Raw genomic sequence first — 14,906 nt, forward strand, 5'->3', positions numbered from 1 at the left:
GGGCTGGCGCACAGACCTGCAGCTTCCTTTGGACCCGATGAAATAGTTTGGAAAAAAATACACTGAAGAAAGAGAGAAGGAGGGGTGGGGGGAAAGACTTACTTGCCAACTACCCACATCACACATAATTCTCTGATCATCCAAATATAAATATAAATATAAACTTGGCAATGGGAAAATTCATGTGAGTCCTGGTGGTCTGGACTCATCAGAGGCAAAGCTGGATCTCAGCGTGGCCTTTCTCAGGGCTGGTGGCCAGCATGAGGAGAGAGGAGAGTGAGAACAGGAACCCAGCAGCTCGGAAGGGAGCAGAGAGCTTCAGCACTGTCCTGGGGGCAGAGGGGATCTTGGGGCCCTCCTTCCTTCCCACCCAGTGGTGGGGGCTGCTGCTCTCAACAGTACTGGCTTTCCCTTGGCGGTTCCAGGGAGCATCTGTGTCTCTTTTAACAGAGGGAGAGGGACAGGCGGGGGGGGGGGGGGGGGGGGGGGGGGACACACGCATGCACGCACGCAGGTGAGCCACAGTGATTCCTCTTGGGAGTCAGTTGTCTTCTATTAGCTTACAGGATCTGGTGCTTGATTTCAAGCATCAGGACTGCATGCAAGTAAGGCTGTCCACTGAGCCATCTTGCCAGCCCTCCATTTTGTTTAATATTCTTTACACTTTTGACTTCCATCGTTTTGTTTTGTTTTTTTTTCCTAAAAGTCCTTCTGTATTATCAACCTGGTTTTACGGAAAGTCTTATTTTATTCTATTTATGTCACACCTCTCTCATTTAAAAAATAGTTTTTTTTTTGTTTTTGCTTTTAATTATACAGTCGTTTTGTCTAGTCTTCATAAAATACAGAGATTTACTGGATCGAAGACTCTAATACTTATTTATGCAAAGTTTGGGACCGGCAACTACGATTGCAAAGTAGTAATGACCAACTCTGTGGATTAAGATTAGCCAGAATTAGCACAAATGTATAGGAGAGCTGTCCGTCCTAATCTAGGGGAAACAGAGAAGACGTAGAACTTTCACAGTATCAAGCAATGACAAATCAAGAGGCCATAGGAAACAATGGCCTAGGGACAGAAACTGCAAACAGGATGAATTACCTACTTAACATGTAAAAACACCTCAAAGAGAAAATAAGTCTATGTGTAGGTTTTAGCTCTTCTTGTATTAGAGTGTACTCTTGCCTGAAAACTAGTTTTTTGTGGTTATTGCTTTCCTAAAGAGCCAAATCATGTGGTTAACTGGGAGTATATGCTTTTGTTAATTAAAAATTGGACTATGATACATTGGGTATCAAATGCGCAAAGCTTCGAGATGAACTGGCCAGTAGCTGTAAAGGAATGTATCGATCTTCACTCACATTTCTTTTTCTTTTCTTTCCTTCTTTCAATTTGAGACAGGTTCTCACTGTGTAGCCATGGCTGGCCTGAGATGCAATATGTAGACCAAGCTGACCGAGAACTCACGGAGATCCGCCTGATGCTGCCTCTGGAATACTGAGATTAAAGGTGTGTGTCCCCGTGCCTGGATTATTTTTTAAATATATTTCATGGGCATGTATGTTAAGACTATCCACTTGGCCAATAAGAATCAAGAGTTAAAAGTCTGGGGTTGCACACCAGCTGAGGAGATATTAAGATTTAATAGCTACAGGGAAAAGGGGAGCCGGTCATCTTTGGTCGTGTGACCCTGGGAAGGCTGACCACACTCCAGCGGGGGACCCACTCCCAACAAGATATGGGCAACACAAATGGGATTTGAGAGGAGGGAGAAGAGGAGGAGGAACAGTGTGGGAGGGCGTGAAGCAAGATGAAGGCTTGAAATTGGGTAGATAGGGAGGTAGGTGGAGACGGGATCTGAGAAAAGCTGGGAGAGTCAGGTGACCACGATCAGAAATCATTGAAACTCTCAGGAAATTAATTAAAACAATTTAAAACAAAATCTGAAGCTACAAAGTTTGGCTTGGTGGTTAAGAATGACTACCACTCATACAGAGAAGCCAAGTTTAGTACCCAGCAGCCATGCTGCGTGGCTCATAACCATCTGTAATTACATATTGCCGTGTGTGTGTATGTGTGTGTGTGTGTGTGTGTGTGTGTGTGTGTATGTGCACACATACACAAAACGAATCTTTAAAAACGAGAGCTAACTAGGCTAGAGAGACATCTCAGTGGTTAAGGGTACCTGCTGATCTTCCAGAAGACCCAGGTTCTATTCCCAGTACCCATGTGGAAGCTAACAGGGGATCTGGTGTCATCTTCTGGTCTCTGTGGATACTGCATGTGCATGGTACATAGATATAAATGCAGGCAAAACATTTATACATACAAATAAATAAATGTTAAAAATTCTAGTCTTGACATCTTGATGCACCCACAGATTGCTTAATCATCTACTTTTATATTGCCATCATATTAGAATTGAGACCCCAGTCAGCAGAGAAATCTCTAATACTTGATCCACTATCTCAACATTGTATTTCTTACAATTCATTAAAACAAAACAAAACAAAACAAAACTGTTCTGGAACTTGATCTGTAAGTCAGGCTGGCCCGGAACTCAGGGATTCTTCCTGCCTCTGTCTCCTGGAATTACAGGTGTGTACCACTGCCACTGCCTCCAGGCTTAGCATCATTTTCTTTATTTAAAAAAAAAAAGCCAATTTTTTTTTGTTTGCTGTTGTTGTTTGTTTGTGTGGTTTGCTTGTTTGTTTTTTGCTTACAGTTTTCATCACTGTTAAGTGATCAGCCTTTAATTCAGATATGTTCTTTAGTTCTCAAACTATTCACGTGATTCTAAGGTGGCTGAAGTCTAAAAGTAAGACCAAAGTAGACAATCACTAAACTGGTCCACATTTACCAAGATGGAGCATGCGCGGACTCATCAACTCACTGCTTGTCTCTTTTCATCTTATGGGAACCATCTTGCACCATTCTGCCCAGTGCCCGGTGGTTCAACCTTCCTCCCCATTTTCAGCGCAACAGGCTGCGATGGCCCTCCCCTTTTCCCTCAGCCTACATAATGGAGCTAGGAGTGGGTGTAAGTGTGTAAATAGGAGGCTGAGTACACAGAGAATTGGGGGATGGGTCGTGAGTTTATAGATGTATTCTTGGTAAAAAACAAAAACAAAACCAAAAACAAAAATACCACAGGCCTGAGGTCGGTTTGGTAAACAGTGACAACTGTGAAAGTGGACTGACTCTTGGCTCCCTCAGGCAGACAGACGGAAGCTCTAAGGAAGATGCTCTGCGAAGAGTCTATAGCTCAGCTCTGTCAAGCGCTTGTAACCAGGCTGCATAAGACCAGTGCAGTCTGGCGGTGGTGGCGCACGCCTTTAATCCCAGCACTCCAGAGGCAGAGGCAGGCGGATCTCTGTACGTTCGAGGCTGCCTGGTCTACAAAGAGAGTCCAGGACAGCCTAGGCTACATAGAGAAACCCTGTCTCAAAAAACCAAAAAGATCAGTGTTGCTGATGGCACTTGAAAATTCTACCAGAATATCAGGGGGAACTCTTATAGGATAATTTCACGCTTTATTTATCTGAAAATAGAAGAAAAGTTTTGACTTTGGTCTAGAGCTATGGGAATTTTTATTCTTTTCTTTCTTCCTTCCTTCCTTCCTTCTTTCTTTCTTTCTTTCTCTCTCTCTTTCTTTCTTTCTTTTTTTTTTTTTAAATTTAACTAACGTATTCAGCTGCTTAGGGCCTTCTTGGTCTGAAGGGTGATTTCCTTGCTCACTCACCTGGCCAAGTCAAACACATCATTTACCACTAAAAGCAGTAAATTTCAAACCAAGCCAGGCCTCCCTCTCCGAGTCTTGGCTGCCATGGTGCTGCCTGGGTCCTGGTTTCAGCTGCAGTCTGCCTTCCACTCCTGGGGCAGCTCAGGAAGCCACCTGTGTTTTCTTTTCTCCCACAGCTCCTCTCTCCTCTGACCCCCCTTCATGCCTACATCCCAAAGCAAAGGGCTAAGACAGGAGTCCACAACTCAGTCAAACTGCTCCACTTTTTTATTTCTTTTTTCCAATTTGGAGCAACTGACTCCTTCTTGTTTTCTTTGTGAGTCACATACAGACCGTGCCAGACTGGTATATGTTGGGGGTTGGGGATGTGATTGCAGGGGAAAAAACCCCACAAAAACAAAACAAAACAACTTAGAACTCCTTCTGAACCATAGCATGCACAGTCCTCAAAGATAAAGAGACAAAACAGTGAGAGAGAGAGAGGGAGAGAGAGAGAGAGAGAGAGAGAGAGAGAGAGAGAGAGAGAGAGAGAGAGAGAGAGAGAGAGAGAGAGAGAGAGAGAGAGGAGAAACAGCTGACTAACGCAGCTAGGTTAAGAACTTGGTAGTGGGGTGAGTGGGGGAGGCTAGAGAGCTAGCTTGGAGGTTAGGAGCACCAGCTGCATTTCTAGAGTGTCCAGGTTTGGTTTCTAGCATCCATACAACCATCTATAAGTCTACTTTCAGGGGATGCCATGATCTCTTCTGGTCTCCTTGAGCACCAAGCATGCACACGGTATGCAGATGTACATGCAGGCCAAACATCCATACACATAAAGATTAAGAAATAAAAAATTTGGTAGTGTTCACCATGGAAAACAAAGTCGGTGTCATCCCAGAAGCTGTCCCTGTGTCTGTCCACCATGTGGCTGGCTGAACTTAATTGTTCAGGGCTTGCAGATGCTGTGTAAAGACTCGAAACATTAAAGATACAAGCAGAGCCACACCTTCTTCAAGATGCGGTTCCTGGGTCTTTCTCAGAAATCCCACCTTCCCAAATTGAAGTCAGTCATTGCTAGGCTCTCAGCCTCCATTCGAATCTTAGAGGGTACCACATGGAGGGTCATTTTCCTCATTAGACCGAGAGGTCCTCAATAACTGGTACCAGAGCTTCCTGTGATGTACTGGAAATTCTAAACACAGTAGTTGTTAAGACACCAGTCTCTAAAACATCCAAACAGAGAAGTCAGCCCTGGGGAACGGCTTGCAGTGTCCCAAGTTGGGCTCTTCCACTTTGGTTTTGCCTCACTGACAACTTTAAGGATAGATCACGTCTGTTAAGCTGTGTCTGAGGATGAAGCTGAGTTAAAGGGGGCTACATAGCGAATCAGGACAATAAAATATGTTTTAGGAAAAGCATCATCATAATGGCTGGAGAGAAAGTTCTTGGGATCGATTTGTCTAGCCTGCATACTCCCTTCTCTTTTAGTCTTTACTTTTCTGTTCTTAAAAGGGGGGAGGGAGCTAAAGAGGCTAGTAACTATATAGCGTAAGTGGTAAATTGAATTTAAAGTAAAACTCAAGACACTACGTATATGTATATATTACAAATAAAATATCAACAAACTAAACTTCATACACAAAAGTCTTAATGAAATTGGTAAATGTGTCCAAATCAATTCCTTGCAACATACAGGTACCAAGCCAAGAAGGCTGCATGAAGCTCGTGCCTTTATCCTTTGGAAAGGTCTGGCAGCTAGTCTGTTCTCGGTTGTCAACTTGACTACATCTGGAATTATCTGAAATGGTTGGGTACACCTGTGAGGGATTTTTCTTTTTCTTGGTTGAATCATTTGAAGGGAGAAGACTCACTTCTTATCCAGATCTACGAAGTGGGAAGACCCACCTTTACTCTGGACCACACTTCCTGCCAGTAGTCTCTATAAAGGACACGGAAGGAGGCAAACTTGCCACCTCTGTGCCTGCTTGCTTTGATTCTCCCTCACTGGTGGTAGAGCCTACTTCTTCAGGATTTCGGCACATACCTGCAGACCAGCTGAGACATCCAGCCTCATGGACTGAAGGCTGGCTTCTCGGACCTTTCGTTCATAGGCAGCCGTTGGTGGATTAGCTGGACCACAGCTTATAAATCATTATAATAAATCCCCTTTTCTGTACAGAGAGATTCACTCTGCAAGTTTCCTCCAGGGAACCCTGACTGCCACAGAGGGACTGAGCATCAATACCTTTGAGTCCTTATCTCCAGTGCTTACAGCTCCATGCAGGTCTGAAATCTGGAACACTGTGAGGGCTCAGTGGAGTTGAGGATTAATCATCGCATTAGCTGAGTGGAAACACGGTGGTATGAAAGAGACATTGCTGCTGCTGACACCTGGACTTAATGGAATGCAATTTCTTCACATTGCCTCTAAAGAGACATGATCCCAAGCCATGACAGAGAGAGAGAGAGTATATTTGTGGTGGTCATTGTGGGTGGGGTGTGATGTCACATGTCAACCTTGCTGGTAACTAATGACTAATTCTTTAGTCTAGTTATCAAGGCAAAAGAGGTGATTGCCATGTGCCATCAGTAGGCTTTGAGTAAAATCGGGGTGGGCATTATTGAGTCAATCAGCTGAAGGTATTAAGTGTGAAGGCTGAATTTTCCTGGAGAAAGACAACATAGAAAATTCACTTTAAGTTTCTGGTTTTTGGACTCAAGACTGTAACATCAACCTTTAATCAGCATTGCTTGTCTGCATAGGGCCAATTCTTTAAAAGAACCCCCCCTCCATGTGTAATATATAATTACTCATGCCTTAGGTATATATAATTAAACTTATTGTATATTTATTGTTTGTTTCACTTTTTGGAGCTCTGGCCAAAAAGAGGGACCCTAAAATAAAAGAAGCTATAAATATTTTAAGAAAAAAAAAGTCTACAATGGTCCTGAATAGCCTCTTCTAGTTCAAGGTCAGACTAATGTTAATGAAGTGTCTAATGAGAATGTGAGAAAGAACATACATGCCTTGTTTGTAAAATCTGCCATGTGAGGTCCGGCCAGGGTCAGACTAGCTAGCCAGTGAATACCACCTTTGTTTACAGAACCTTTAGCAAGTAGGAGCTCACAGGGACACAGTGGGCAGCTCTGAGAGTTGCTAGCATTCTACAGTGATGCCACCGCTGCTCCTGAAGGTAGGTTCTGGAGAACATCTGCATCCAAGGAGCTAAGAAAGTTCAGGAGAGAGGACCAGTTCTTTCTGTCTGCCTCTGTGATGACTAGACACTGAACTAAGCCTGGATTCATGTCTTCAGAATGGTGTCTGTCACATAGCCTTGACACAAGCCCCAGAGCCTTCTGCAAGAAGATTCTTTCTAAGTATTTGCTGACCAAATGGCCAATGAATAAAAGCTAGAATTTTTAAAATGCCTCAGGATATACTGTTACTGTATATTCACTCATTTGACCAAAAACAAAACCAATCAACAAACAAAAAAACCCCATGATCCTGGTGATACAATCTTATTATGTTCATTTCATGGTAGCTGTGGCAAATCCGGGTGATTTAGTGAATTACACAAGTCACAACGACTCTTCGGAGGCAAAGCTAAGACTTAAACCCAAATATAAAATTTTAGCTTCTTATTTTTTTTTCTCCACCATACAGGTTTGGCTCTTCATTTTACATATGGGCTACATTAAAGTATGACAAAGAGCTCCTCTTCTGACTGTAGTAAGAATTTTGTAATTTTAGTTTGTTTAAGAAACATAGAAATGTTTTGGGAATATGTTTTCCTTTTAATCCCAGGGATGGGGATATAAGGCTGCTTTAGCAAGTGACTATGGTTTGCCTCATGCTCTAGCAGGGGTCATGGAACCTGAAGATGACACCCTCTAACTAGATGAGAGTCCTGCTGGAGGAAGGCGAACACCAATCCACCCACAAAAACTTCAACTCAAAATTTACCCTATCTACAAGACACGCAGGGATAAAGATAGAACAGATAGAGGAGAGATTGAGGGAATGACCAGCCAATGCCTGGCCCAAGCCAAGTCCCACCCCAAGAAAGAGAGCTAACCCCTGACTACTAAGACACTCTGCTATGTAAAAGAGTTGTCCTCTTTTACATTTGGATGAAGCATAGGGAGTCTAGTGGAAAAGTGTGTGTGTGTGTGGGGTGGTGGGAATAAAAGGACCTAGAAGTGACAAAAGAGCCTCAAGAAGACCAATAGAGCCAACTAACCAGAGCCCAGAGAGGCCTGTGGTATCTGAAGCACCAACCAGGGACCATGCATGGACTGGACCTAGGTCCTCTACACAGATGTAGCCAATGGGCAGCTCAGGACTCTCAACTTCTATTTCTCTTTTTACCAAAATCCAGAAGCTGATGCTACGCACTCAGGATGAAGTCCACCCCTACGCCTAGCATCAACACAGGAGAACCAGAGTCTTGGGCCAGGACAGTGCTCCAGGGAATGCCCTATCCCTGGATCCTTGAGCCAGATCCTTGACATTCCCCTGTAAAGTTCCCAGTGGCCTCTAGACTAGAGCCAGAATAGGGCATGTTGCCAGATAGGCCAAACAGCACTGCCTTGTGGGAAGATACATGTATGCAAGAAGGGCCCCAAACAGGCCTTAAATGTTGAGTGTGAGGTGTATATGCACGTGTGCTGCACTCTCCTGCTCTGCCTGCCTCTAAACCCAGAGGGTGCCATTGGTAGTCCCACCTATAGAGAGCAGTCTCCTTGTACACCAGCCAATCAGCAAAACGCAGCCCCAGTCTGCTCAGGCATGTGTTCTCAGAAACTTAATCTAACTGCTGAGTCTGGGCCAGACCTTCCACTGGCATTAACCCAAAGATAGCACCCCGCTCTCTGAGCTCCCACCAGCCTTCCTGGCAGCCCGGTACTCCCTCCTTCAATGCTGGGAGGCTGCAGCTGAACTCCCCCCCCACTCTCTCCTCAGCAGGACACCCACCCCCACCTGCTCACCCCTCTTTCCTCAACGTCTCCTGCTCTTTAATCAGGTCCAAGCATTTCACTTTGGATTCACGTCTGAACGACAAAGCCAATAGTTTTTGGCTTTCATAGGAGACCAGCTCCACTCAGACACATGTCTTCAACTGCCAGCCATACATCCTTCAAGCACTGGAGAAAGCAAGAGCCAGATTTTTAAAATAAATAAATAAATAAATAAATAAATACTGTAAATCGAAACTCCTCACACAGATACACTTTGAATCAGAGAGGTCCAAGCTCTCTTCCAACTCCATCTCCAAACACTAAAAGGCTCAGGCTGGGGCCTCATTAGGCTGGATAGACAATTATAGGCAGCTTGGGCACCTGCAGACACACGCTGATCATTTGCAGATAGGATCTCTCTCCTAGATGCCCCTTTAAGGCACACATGTTGAAAGGTACATCTTATTTGTACTAATGAACAACTGGGAAAGAATGAACTGCCTGGTAACAGGAAATACTTCAGTCTACTCTACCGTGGGAAGGGAGGAGAAGTAAGCTAGCTAAGGGCATGATGGGATGTGTTAGAGTGACAGTTACATGATATTATATGTTATACACATATGCATTGGTTGTCCACTTGGGATCCATATGTTTTGCACTTTACTGTATGCATTCTACACTCATTGAATTATCACATGTCCAAAGGAACATGGTTACCATACAGTGTCAAAGGGGAAAGATAAGAATAGAAGCTGTGGGGCTGGAGAGATGGCTCAGAGGTTAAGGGCACCGACTGCTCCTCCAGAGGCCCTGAGTTCAATTCCCAGCAGCCACACGGTGACTCACATCCATCTATAATGTGATCTGATGCTTTCTTCTGGCCTGCAGGTGTACATGCAGCCAGAGCACTGTATACATAATAGTAATAAAAACAAGAAGAGAAGCTGTATAATTCGGTCATATTATAACAGCAACATAAACATATGGGTAAAAACTGGAAGAGTATGTGCCAAAATGACAAATGTGGCTGTGTGAAGATGGCAGACTTGAGGGTTGCATGACTTTTTACATATTCCAAACTGTCTATAGTGCCATTATAATTTTTTTTAAAAAATGGTAAGAGGAAGTAGAAAATGTCTGATGCCAAGAAGTGTGGTTCTGATCTCGGCCACTTTTGATGTGCGGTGAAGATCTCTACTTATCTCTGCTCTCTTCCTCTAAGCTTTCCAACATCCCTTCCCAGCCCCCCATCCCCCATCCCCCACCAGCATAGCCAGAGGAAAGCACTCAGCTACACTTTGCTCAGCTCTTAGCCTGCTCCCAGAGACCTAACAATCAGACTCAGTGGCGCTCTTTCTGCCAAGAAGGAGAGTGGCTCCATGTGGGGTGGGCACAGATGTATCTCAAGGTCAAGCTGACCCCTCGGGGAGACATTCTTTGCCTGCCTCCTGTAGCAAGGGGCAGAACAGCTTGATGCCTCCTAAGAACCAGGAGTCCCGCTAGCGGCCCTGCTCCTCTCTCCTACAGTGATGCTCTCCTAGGGATCTGGGGCCAGAGGCAGGGACAAGCCTTTCTCCCTTGTACTTCTGCTTCCCGGTTCCTCGGCTGACTCCAGTAGACCCACACCGTAGATGTTTTCTCTTTACACCTATGGCATGGGACAACTCACTCTCAAGAACCACATCACCCATGAAGCCAAAAGTGATGGTGACATCAAAGTCCAAAGCAAGCTTGTCAGGGATAAAGGAACCGTGACTGAAAGTACTGTATGAGGGGGGAAGGGTAGAGGGAAGGGGGGGGCGGTCAGATAGCAGCTGTCACATCTTACTAAAACAACTGACCAAGTGGAGACGTGGCACCAATTCTGGCCCCCCAGAACAGTTCACTCCCTGTAGACACTCCGTATTTCACCCCGATCAGAGAAGAACTTCTCTGGGACAACCACAGCCCCCAAGACTGCTGAGCAGCCACCATACTATCATGAAAAGTTTCATCAGTTGGACCCTTTAAACGCGTTGACTAAGAGCAAAGGGTAGGAATATGAGAGAAGAGAGCGGGAGAAGGTGAGACCACAGCACACAAAGTAGCAAAGAAGCCAACTCACTGGCTAGTGTCACCGTGGCTGGCACACTGGCCACAGCTCCTGCTGACATCCGAGCCACACACTGGTACCGTCCCACGGTGTAGTTGTTGAGGGCAGCGATGACGAGGGTCCCACGGGTGACGAGGACACCCAGAGCATCATCGGAGCCATTGAGCTCCTTCCCGTTGAAGCGCCAAGTTACGTTCACCCATGGTGGCTCCACCACACAGCCCAGGATCACAGTCCCTCCAAGCTTCTGGACAGTGGACGTGGGCTGGACGGTGACCTGAGGAACTCCATCTGCAAAGAGAATGCCAATGCAGCAATGAGCTGAGCACTCCCCCCTCCCCCCAAAAAAACCTGACACCACAACCACCACCTTTTGAGGAGCTTGGCACCCAGACAAGCTGCTCTTCCCCTGGATAAGCCAGTTTCCTTTGCTCATTCCCCACCCTGCCTGTCTCCAGAAAGTTTCCTGGCTATGTGGTAATATAGTACAAAGGCAAGAGCTCAGACTCTGGAGCTGGACAGACCTAGGCTGAATCCAGTGCCTCTTCCTCTGAGCTGTGTAGTTCTGGTTTTCTGTACACTGAGGCTAGTAGTGCTTGGCTCACAGCACTGTCGTAAGGCTCACAGAGTATGCAGATGGCTGCCCTGTGTTCCTACAGTAAATGCGCGTTGCAGGGAACTATTACTAGTATTCCCCTTCTACTGCTAGTATATCTTTGAAATTACTAAGATACAAAACGATAAGCAATACGGTATTGTCCTGATCGCTTTTTCGTCATGCGTTATTGAGCATGCCACAGCATGAGGGCCAGTAGAGAGGTAGTGTTCGAAGTACGCTAAGCCACTTCGGCACTTTATGCTGTTCTGGGAGGGGCAGATCGGGAGGAAAACACTCACTCAAAACAGCGAGGCAGCCCGCTGTGGCCAAGAGAAGCCAAACCAGTGTAGCCATAGGCCGCTTTCCTCGGCACGTTGTCATCTTCGCACGAAGTACGGTGTGTCCCAGAGGGTCCCAAGCCGAAGTCCCATAAGCCACGTGGGACACCCGTAGAGACTCTGCCGTGCCCTGCAATCCTGTTGTGAGAGAAATGCAGAGAATGGCCATGGTGAGACTATCTGGAGCTTGACCCATCCCTCGCCCTCACTCCATCACACTTGTGTTACCGGAGGACCAAAGAGGCTCTTCATGACACATTTCTTATCTTAAGGAATTGTTTTATTAGGGTTCTTCCTGCGCTAGAAGGTAATCTCATCATGGGAACAATGCTAGAGCCTTGATGGCGAGGACAGGGGTATAGAGGGGCTGAGAACCGTGGACGAGCCATGCAAGGGCAGGGAGCATGTATGTTGGCGAGTGCAAACACAGGAACATTCTTCTCACTCATCCCAATGGTTAGAAGTTATGCATCTGTGGCTACATGGCGTGCCATGTCGCAGTGCAGAACACTGTCGGACGATGCTGTTAAAAGTCAACTGAGTTCCTCTTCTGCGGGGAGGGAGGGCGCTGTCATTCCTCATTAAGGAACTGTAGCATCTCAATGACCCCTGGACATTTTAATTCTCCCCTACTGCCAACACCTCACCTATGTCCTCAGCAATTTTTTATTCTCAAAACAAGCCTGCCTTCCTAAGCTTGTGAGTAGCATCTATTGGCCCAAACACAAAGGCCCCACATCAGCCACGACTCTGCACACAGAGCCTTATTTCAGCGTTGCCTTCTAGCTTCCAATTCTCTCTGGTCTTGGCACTGGAATTTTGGGGCTTCTGCCTTAAGGATTCACTGGGCAGCATCTCTGTTCAGGACAACATCCCCTTACAATTCTGACGGCACCACCTCTCCAGCTGCCTGTTCCACTTTCAGTCACCCTTTAACGCCTGTGTAAAAACTTCCATTCTCCACCCCTCCACAGTATTATCCCCACAGCTACAGTTCTTTAAAAGAATCTTCAAGAATCACAAAGGCAGCTGCTTATCCTAATACACTTTTCTGATGCTACCCAAACCAAGGCATCCTTTCTATACCTTCCGCTGATATATCTGCAGTGTGACCGAATAAAGCAAGGTAGATCGACACCCTTATCAGTCAAAGACATCAAAATGGATCCCACCAAAACCCAAACCAAACAACTAAACCAAAACCCCTAGAGCTCACAGATAGGGCAGAGCCACTGGCAGCGAGCCCCAGGGATCCCGCCGTCTCAGCCTTTGCACTGGGATTGTTGGCGGCACGCACTGCTGTGCCAGGCGTGCGTGTGGCTTCTGAGGACCCAAACTCAGGTCTTTATCCTTGTGTAGCAGCAAGTGTTTTACTGACTGGGCACCCCCTCCCAGCCCCAGTCTCTGTGACTTGTAAGAGAGGGCTTCATACAGATTTAAGCATGAACATTAGACTAGTACAGGTTTGGAGAAAAAGAATGTTACACACTCAACTAAAGAGTTTCTAAACAAAACTTTTTATGCTTTTAGTGATGAGATCACAGGGCACTTTCTGAGGCTGATAAAAACTACAGGTCACAAAGATGAAAGGAATCCTAGCTATAGGAAGTCACAAGAGAGTTAAGATACCTATGTATTTTCCATGTGTATATGTGTGGGGTATGCCTATAAGTGCACACGGGTGTGCATGTATTTGCATCCATGTGCATATGTGCGTACACGTCTCTCTCTCTCTGTGTGTGTGTGTGTGTGTGTGTGTGTGTGTGTTTACCAAGGTGAGAGCTCTTGCTGAATCTGGAACTCACCAATTTGGTAAATCTAGTGAACCTACGTAGTCAGTTGCTCTGGGGAATCCCATCTCTACCTCCCTAAGTTATAGGCAGGCTACCACACCCATGTGTCTTTATCTTGTGGGCAATAGGGCCTGACCTCCACTCTCTCCACAGAGCCGAAATAATGTTTTGACTGAGAACAGAATTCATAGTCTTATTTTTGAGATTCTCAAAATGTTACAGGTTTGCAGCTGTGAGAGAGACAAGATTAAACTCAACTGTCAAATAAGCTTAGGCCTTAAGCATGGTTCACTTTTCACATGTTTATAGAAAATGTCTTTTGTTTAAAAGGCTGAATTGAAAATTTTGACACCACTATTGTAATCTTTTTACGATCACATATGGCAATATAAAGGGCTATTTCTGGGACAATGGCCTATGATCAGAACGTTAATTCTAGAACAACTGATCTAATGAGTGACTCTCAAATTATAGTCACGTGGAGGAAAAGACTTGCACTTCCTGATAGAGAGCCTGCCTGAGCTTCCAGTCTGTGGTTTCTGTATGCCCACAGGTCTACTTTAGGTGGTTATCTCAGGCCTTCCGACCCAACCCTGCTTGGGATTGGCCTAGATCTTTTGCTTTTCTGAGGCCCTCTGGCTCTGGGCTCCGTCCAGCCTGGTTGCTATGAAGGTTCAGAGGACCACATTGGTCCCACCCAATGAGGATCCTCCACACAAACCTGGATCCCCAACACCTCCTGAGGGAGGCTCACGGTGTGTTCCAAAAAAGAGTGCTTCCCCCTTCACTTCACTCCCAACATTTGCCTCCTACAAGACCACTCAACTGTTCTGGGAGTGGACAAGGGGTACTTTTCCGTTTGATAGGAGAATCTTAAAGAAGTTTTCAGAAGTTCCCTTCTGACAGTCCCAATAATTTCTTGTACAAATGTCTGCTCCTGTTTTAATGATTTAATAAATGCAAGGGCTGCTCCTCAGGATAGGAAGCTAGGATATGAGCGCTGCTGGAGACACAGTGGGCGGATGGAGGGACTACCTGGTACCGCTCCAGGGACACTTGACACAACCTGAATCCTCTCATTAGTGCACCAGCCCCGTGAGGTGGGGGCCACTATCTCTACCTTATAGGTGAAGAAACTGAGTACCAGAAATATAATGGTGCATAGTTGTGGAACTGAATGCCTGGGACAAAAGCTGCACGGACTGCCTCTAGAACCCTGTGCTTTCTGCTACCGGGGCATATTTTTTTTTATAATTTTAATTTAATTTTATTTTATAAGCAAGACACATTTTTTAAAAATTTATTCACTTTACATCCTGATCACAGCCCCTCCCTCCTCTACTTCAGTCCTCCCTCCCTCCCTCCCTCCCTCCGTCCATCTTCCCTTTATCCCCCTCCCTT

At 45.7% G+C, this 14,906-nt stretch overlaps 1 protein-coding gene across 1 annotated transcript in view; it reads right to left on the reverse strand.

Moving 5' to 3' along the window:
• The window catches only part of Boc (BOC cell adhesion associated, oncogene regulated), a 74,615-nt gene that overhangs the window by 24,411 nt on the left and 35,298 nt on the right, over positions 1-14,906 (reverse strand). Inside the window, exons 2-3 of the mRNA XM_051149978.1 lie at positions 11,674-11,850; positions 10,789-11,067 (exon numbers count right to left, since the gene is read on the reverse strand). Coding sequence (XP_051005935.1) covers positions 10,789-11,067; positions 11,674-11,755 — 361 coding nt within the window. The 5' untranslated portion in view covers positions 11,756-11,850. The remainder of the gene's footprint in view (positions 1-10,788; positions 11,068-11,673; positions 11,851-14,906) is intronic.

Source organism: Acomys russatus, chromosome 8 (assembly GCF_903995435.1).
Source record: "Acomys russatus chromosome 8, mAcoRus1.1, whole genome shotgun sequence".
Lineage (NCBI taxonomy): Eukaryota > Metazoa > Chordata > Mammalia > Rodentia > Muridae > Acomys > Acomys russatus.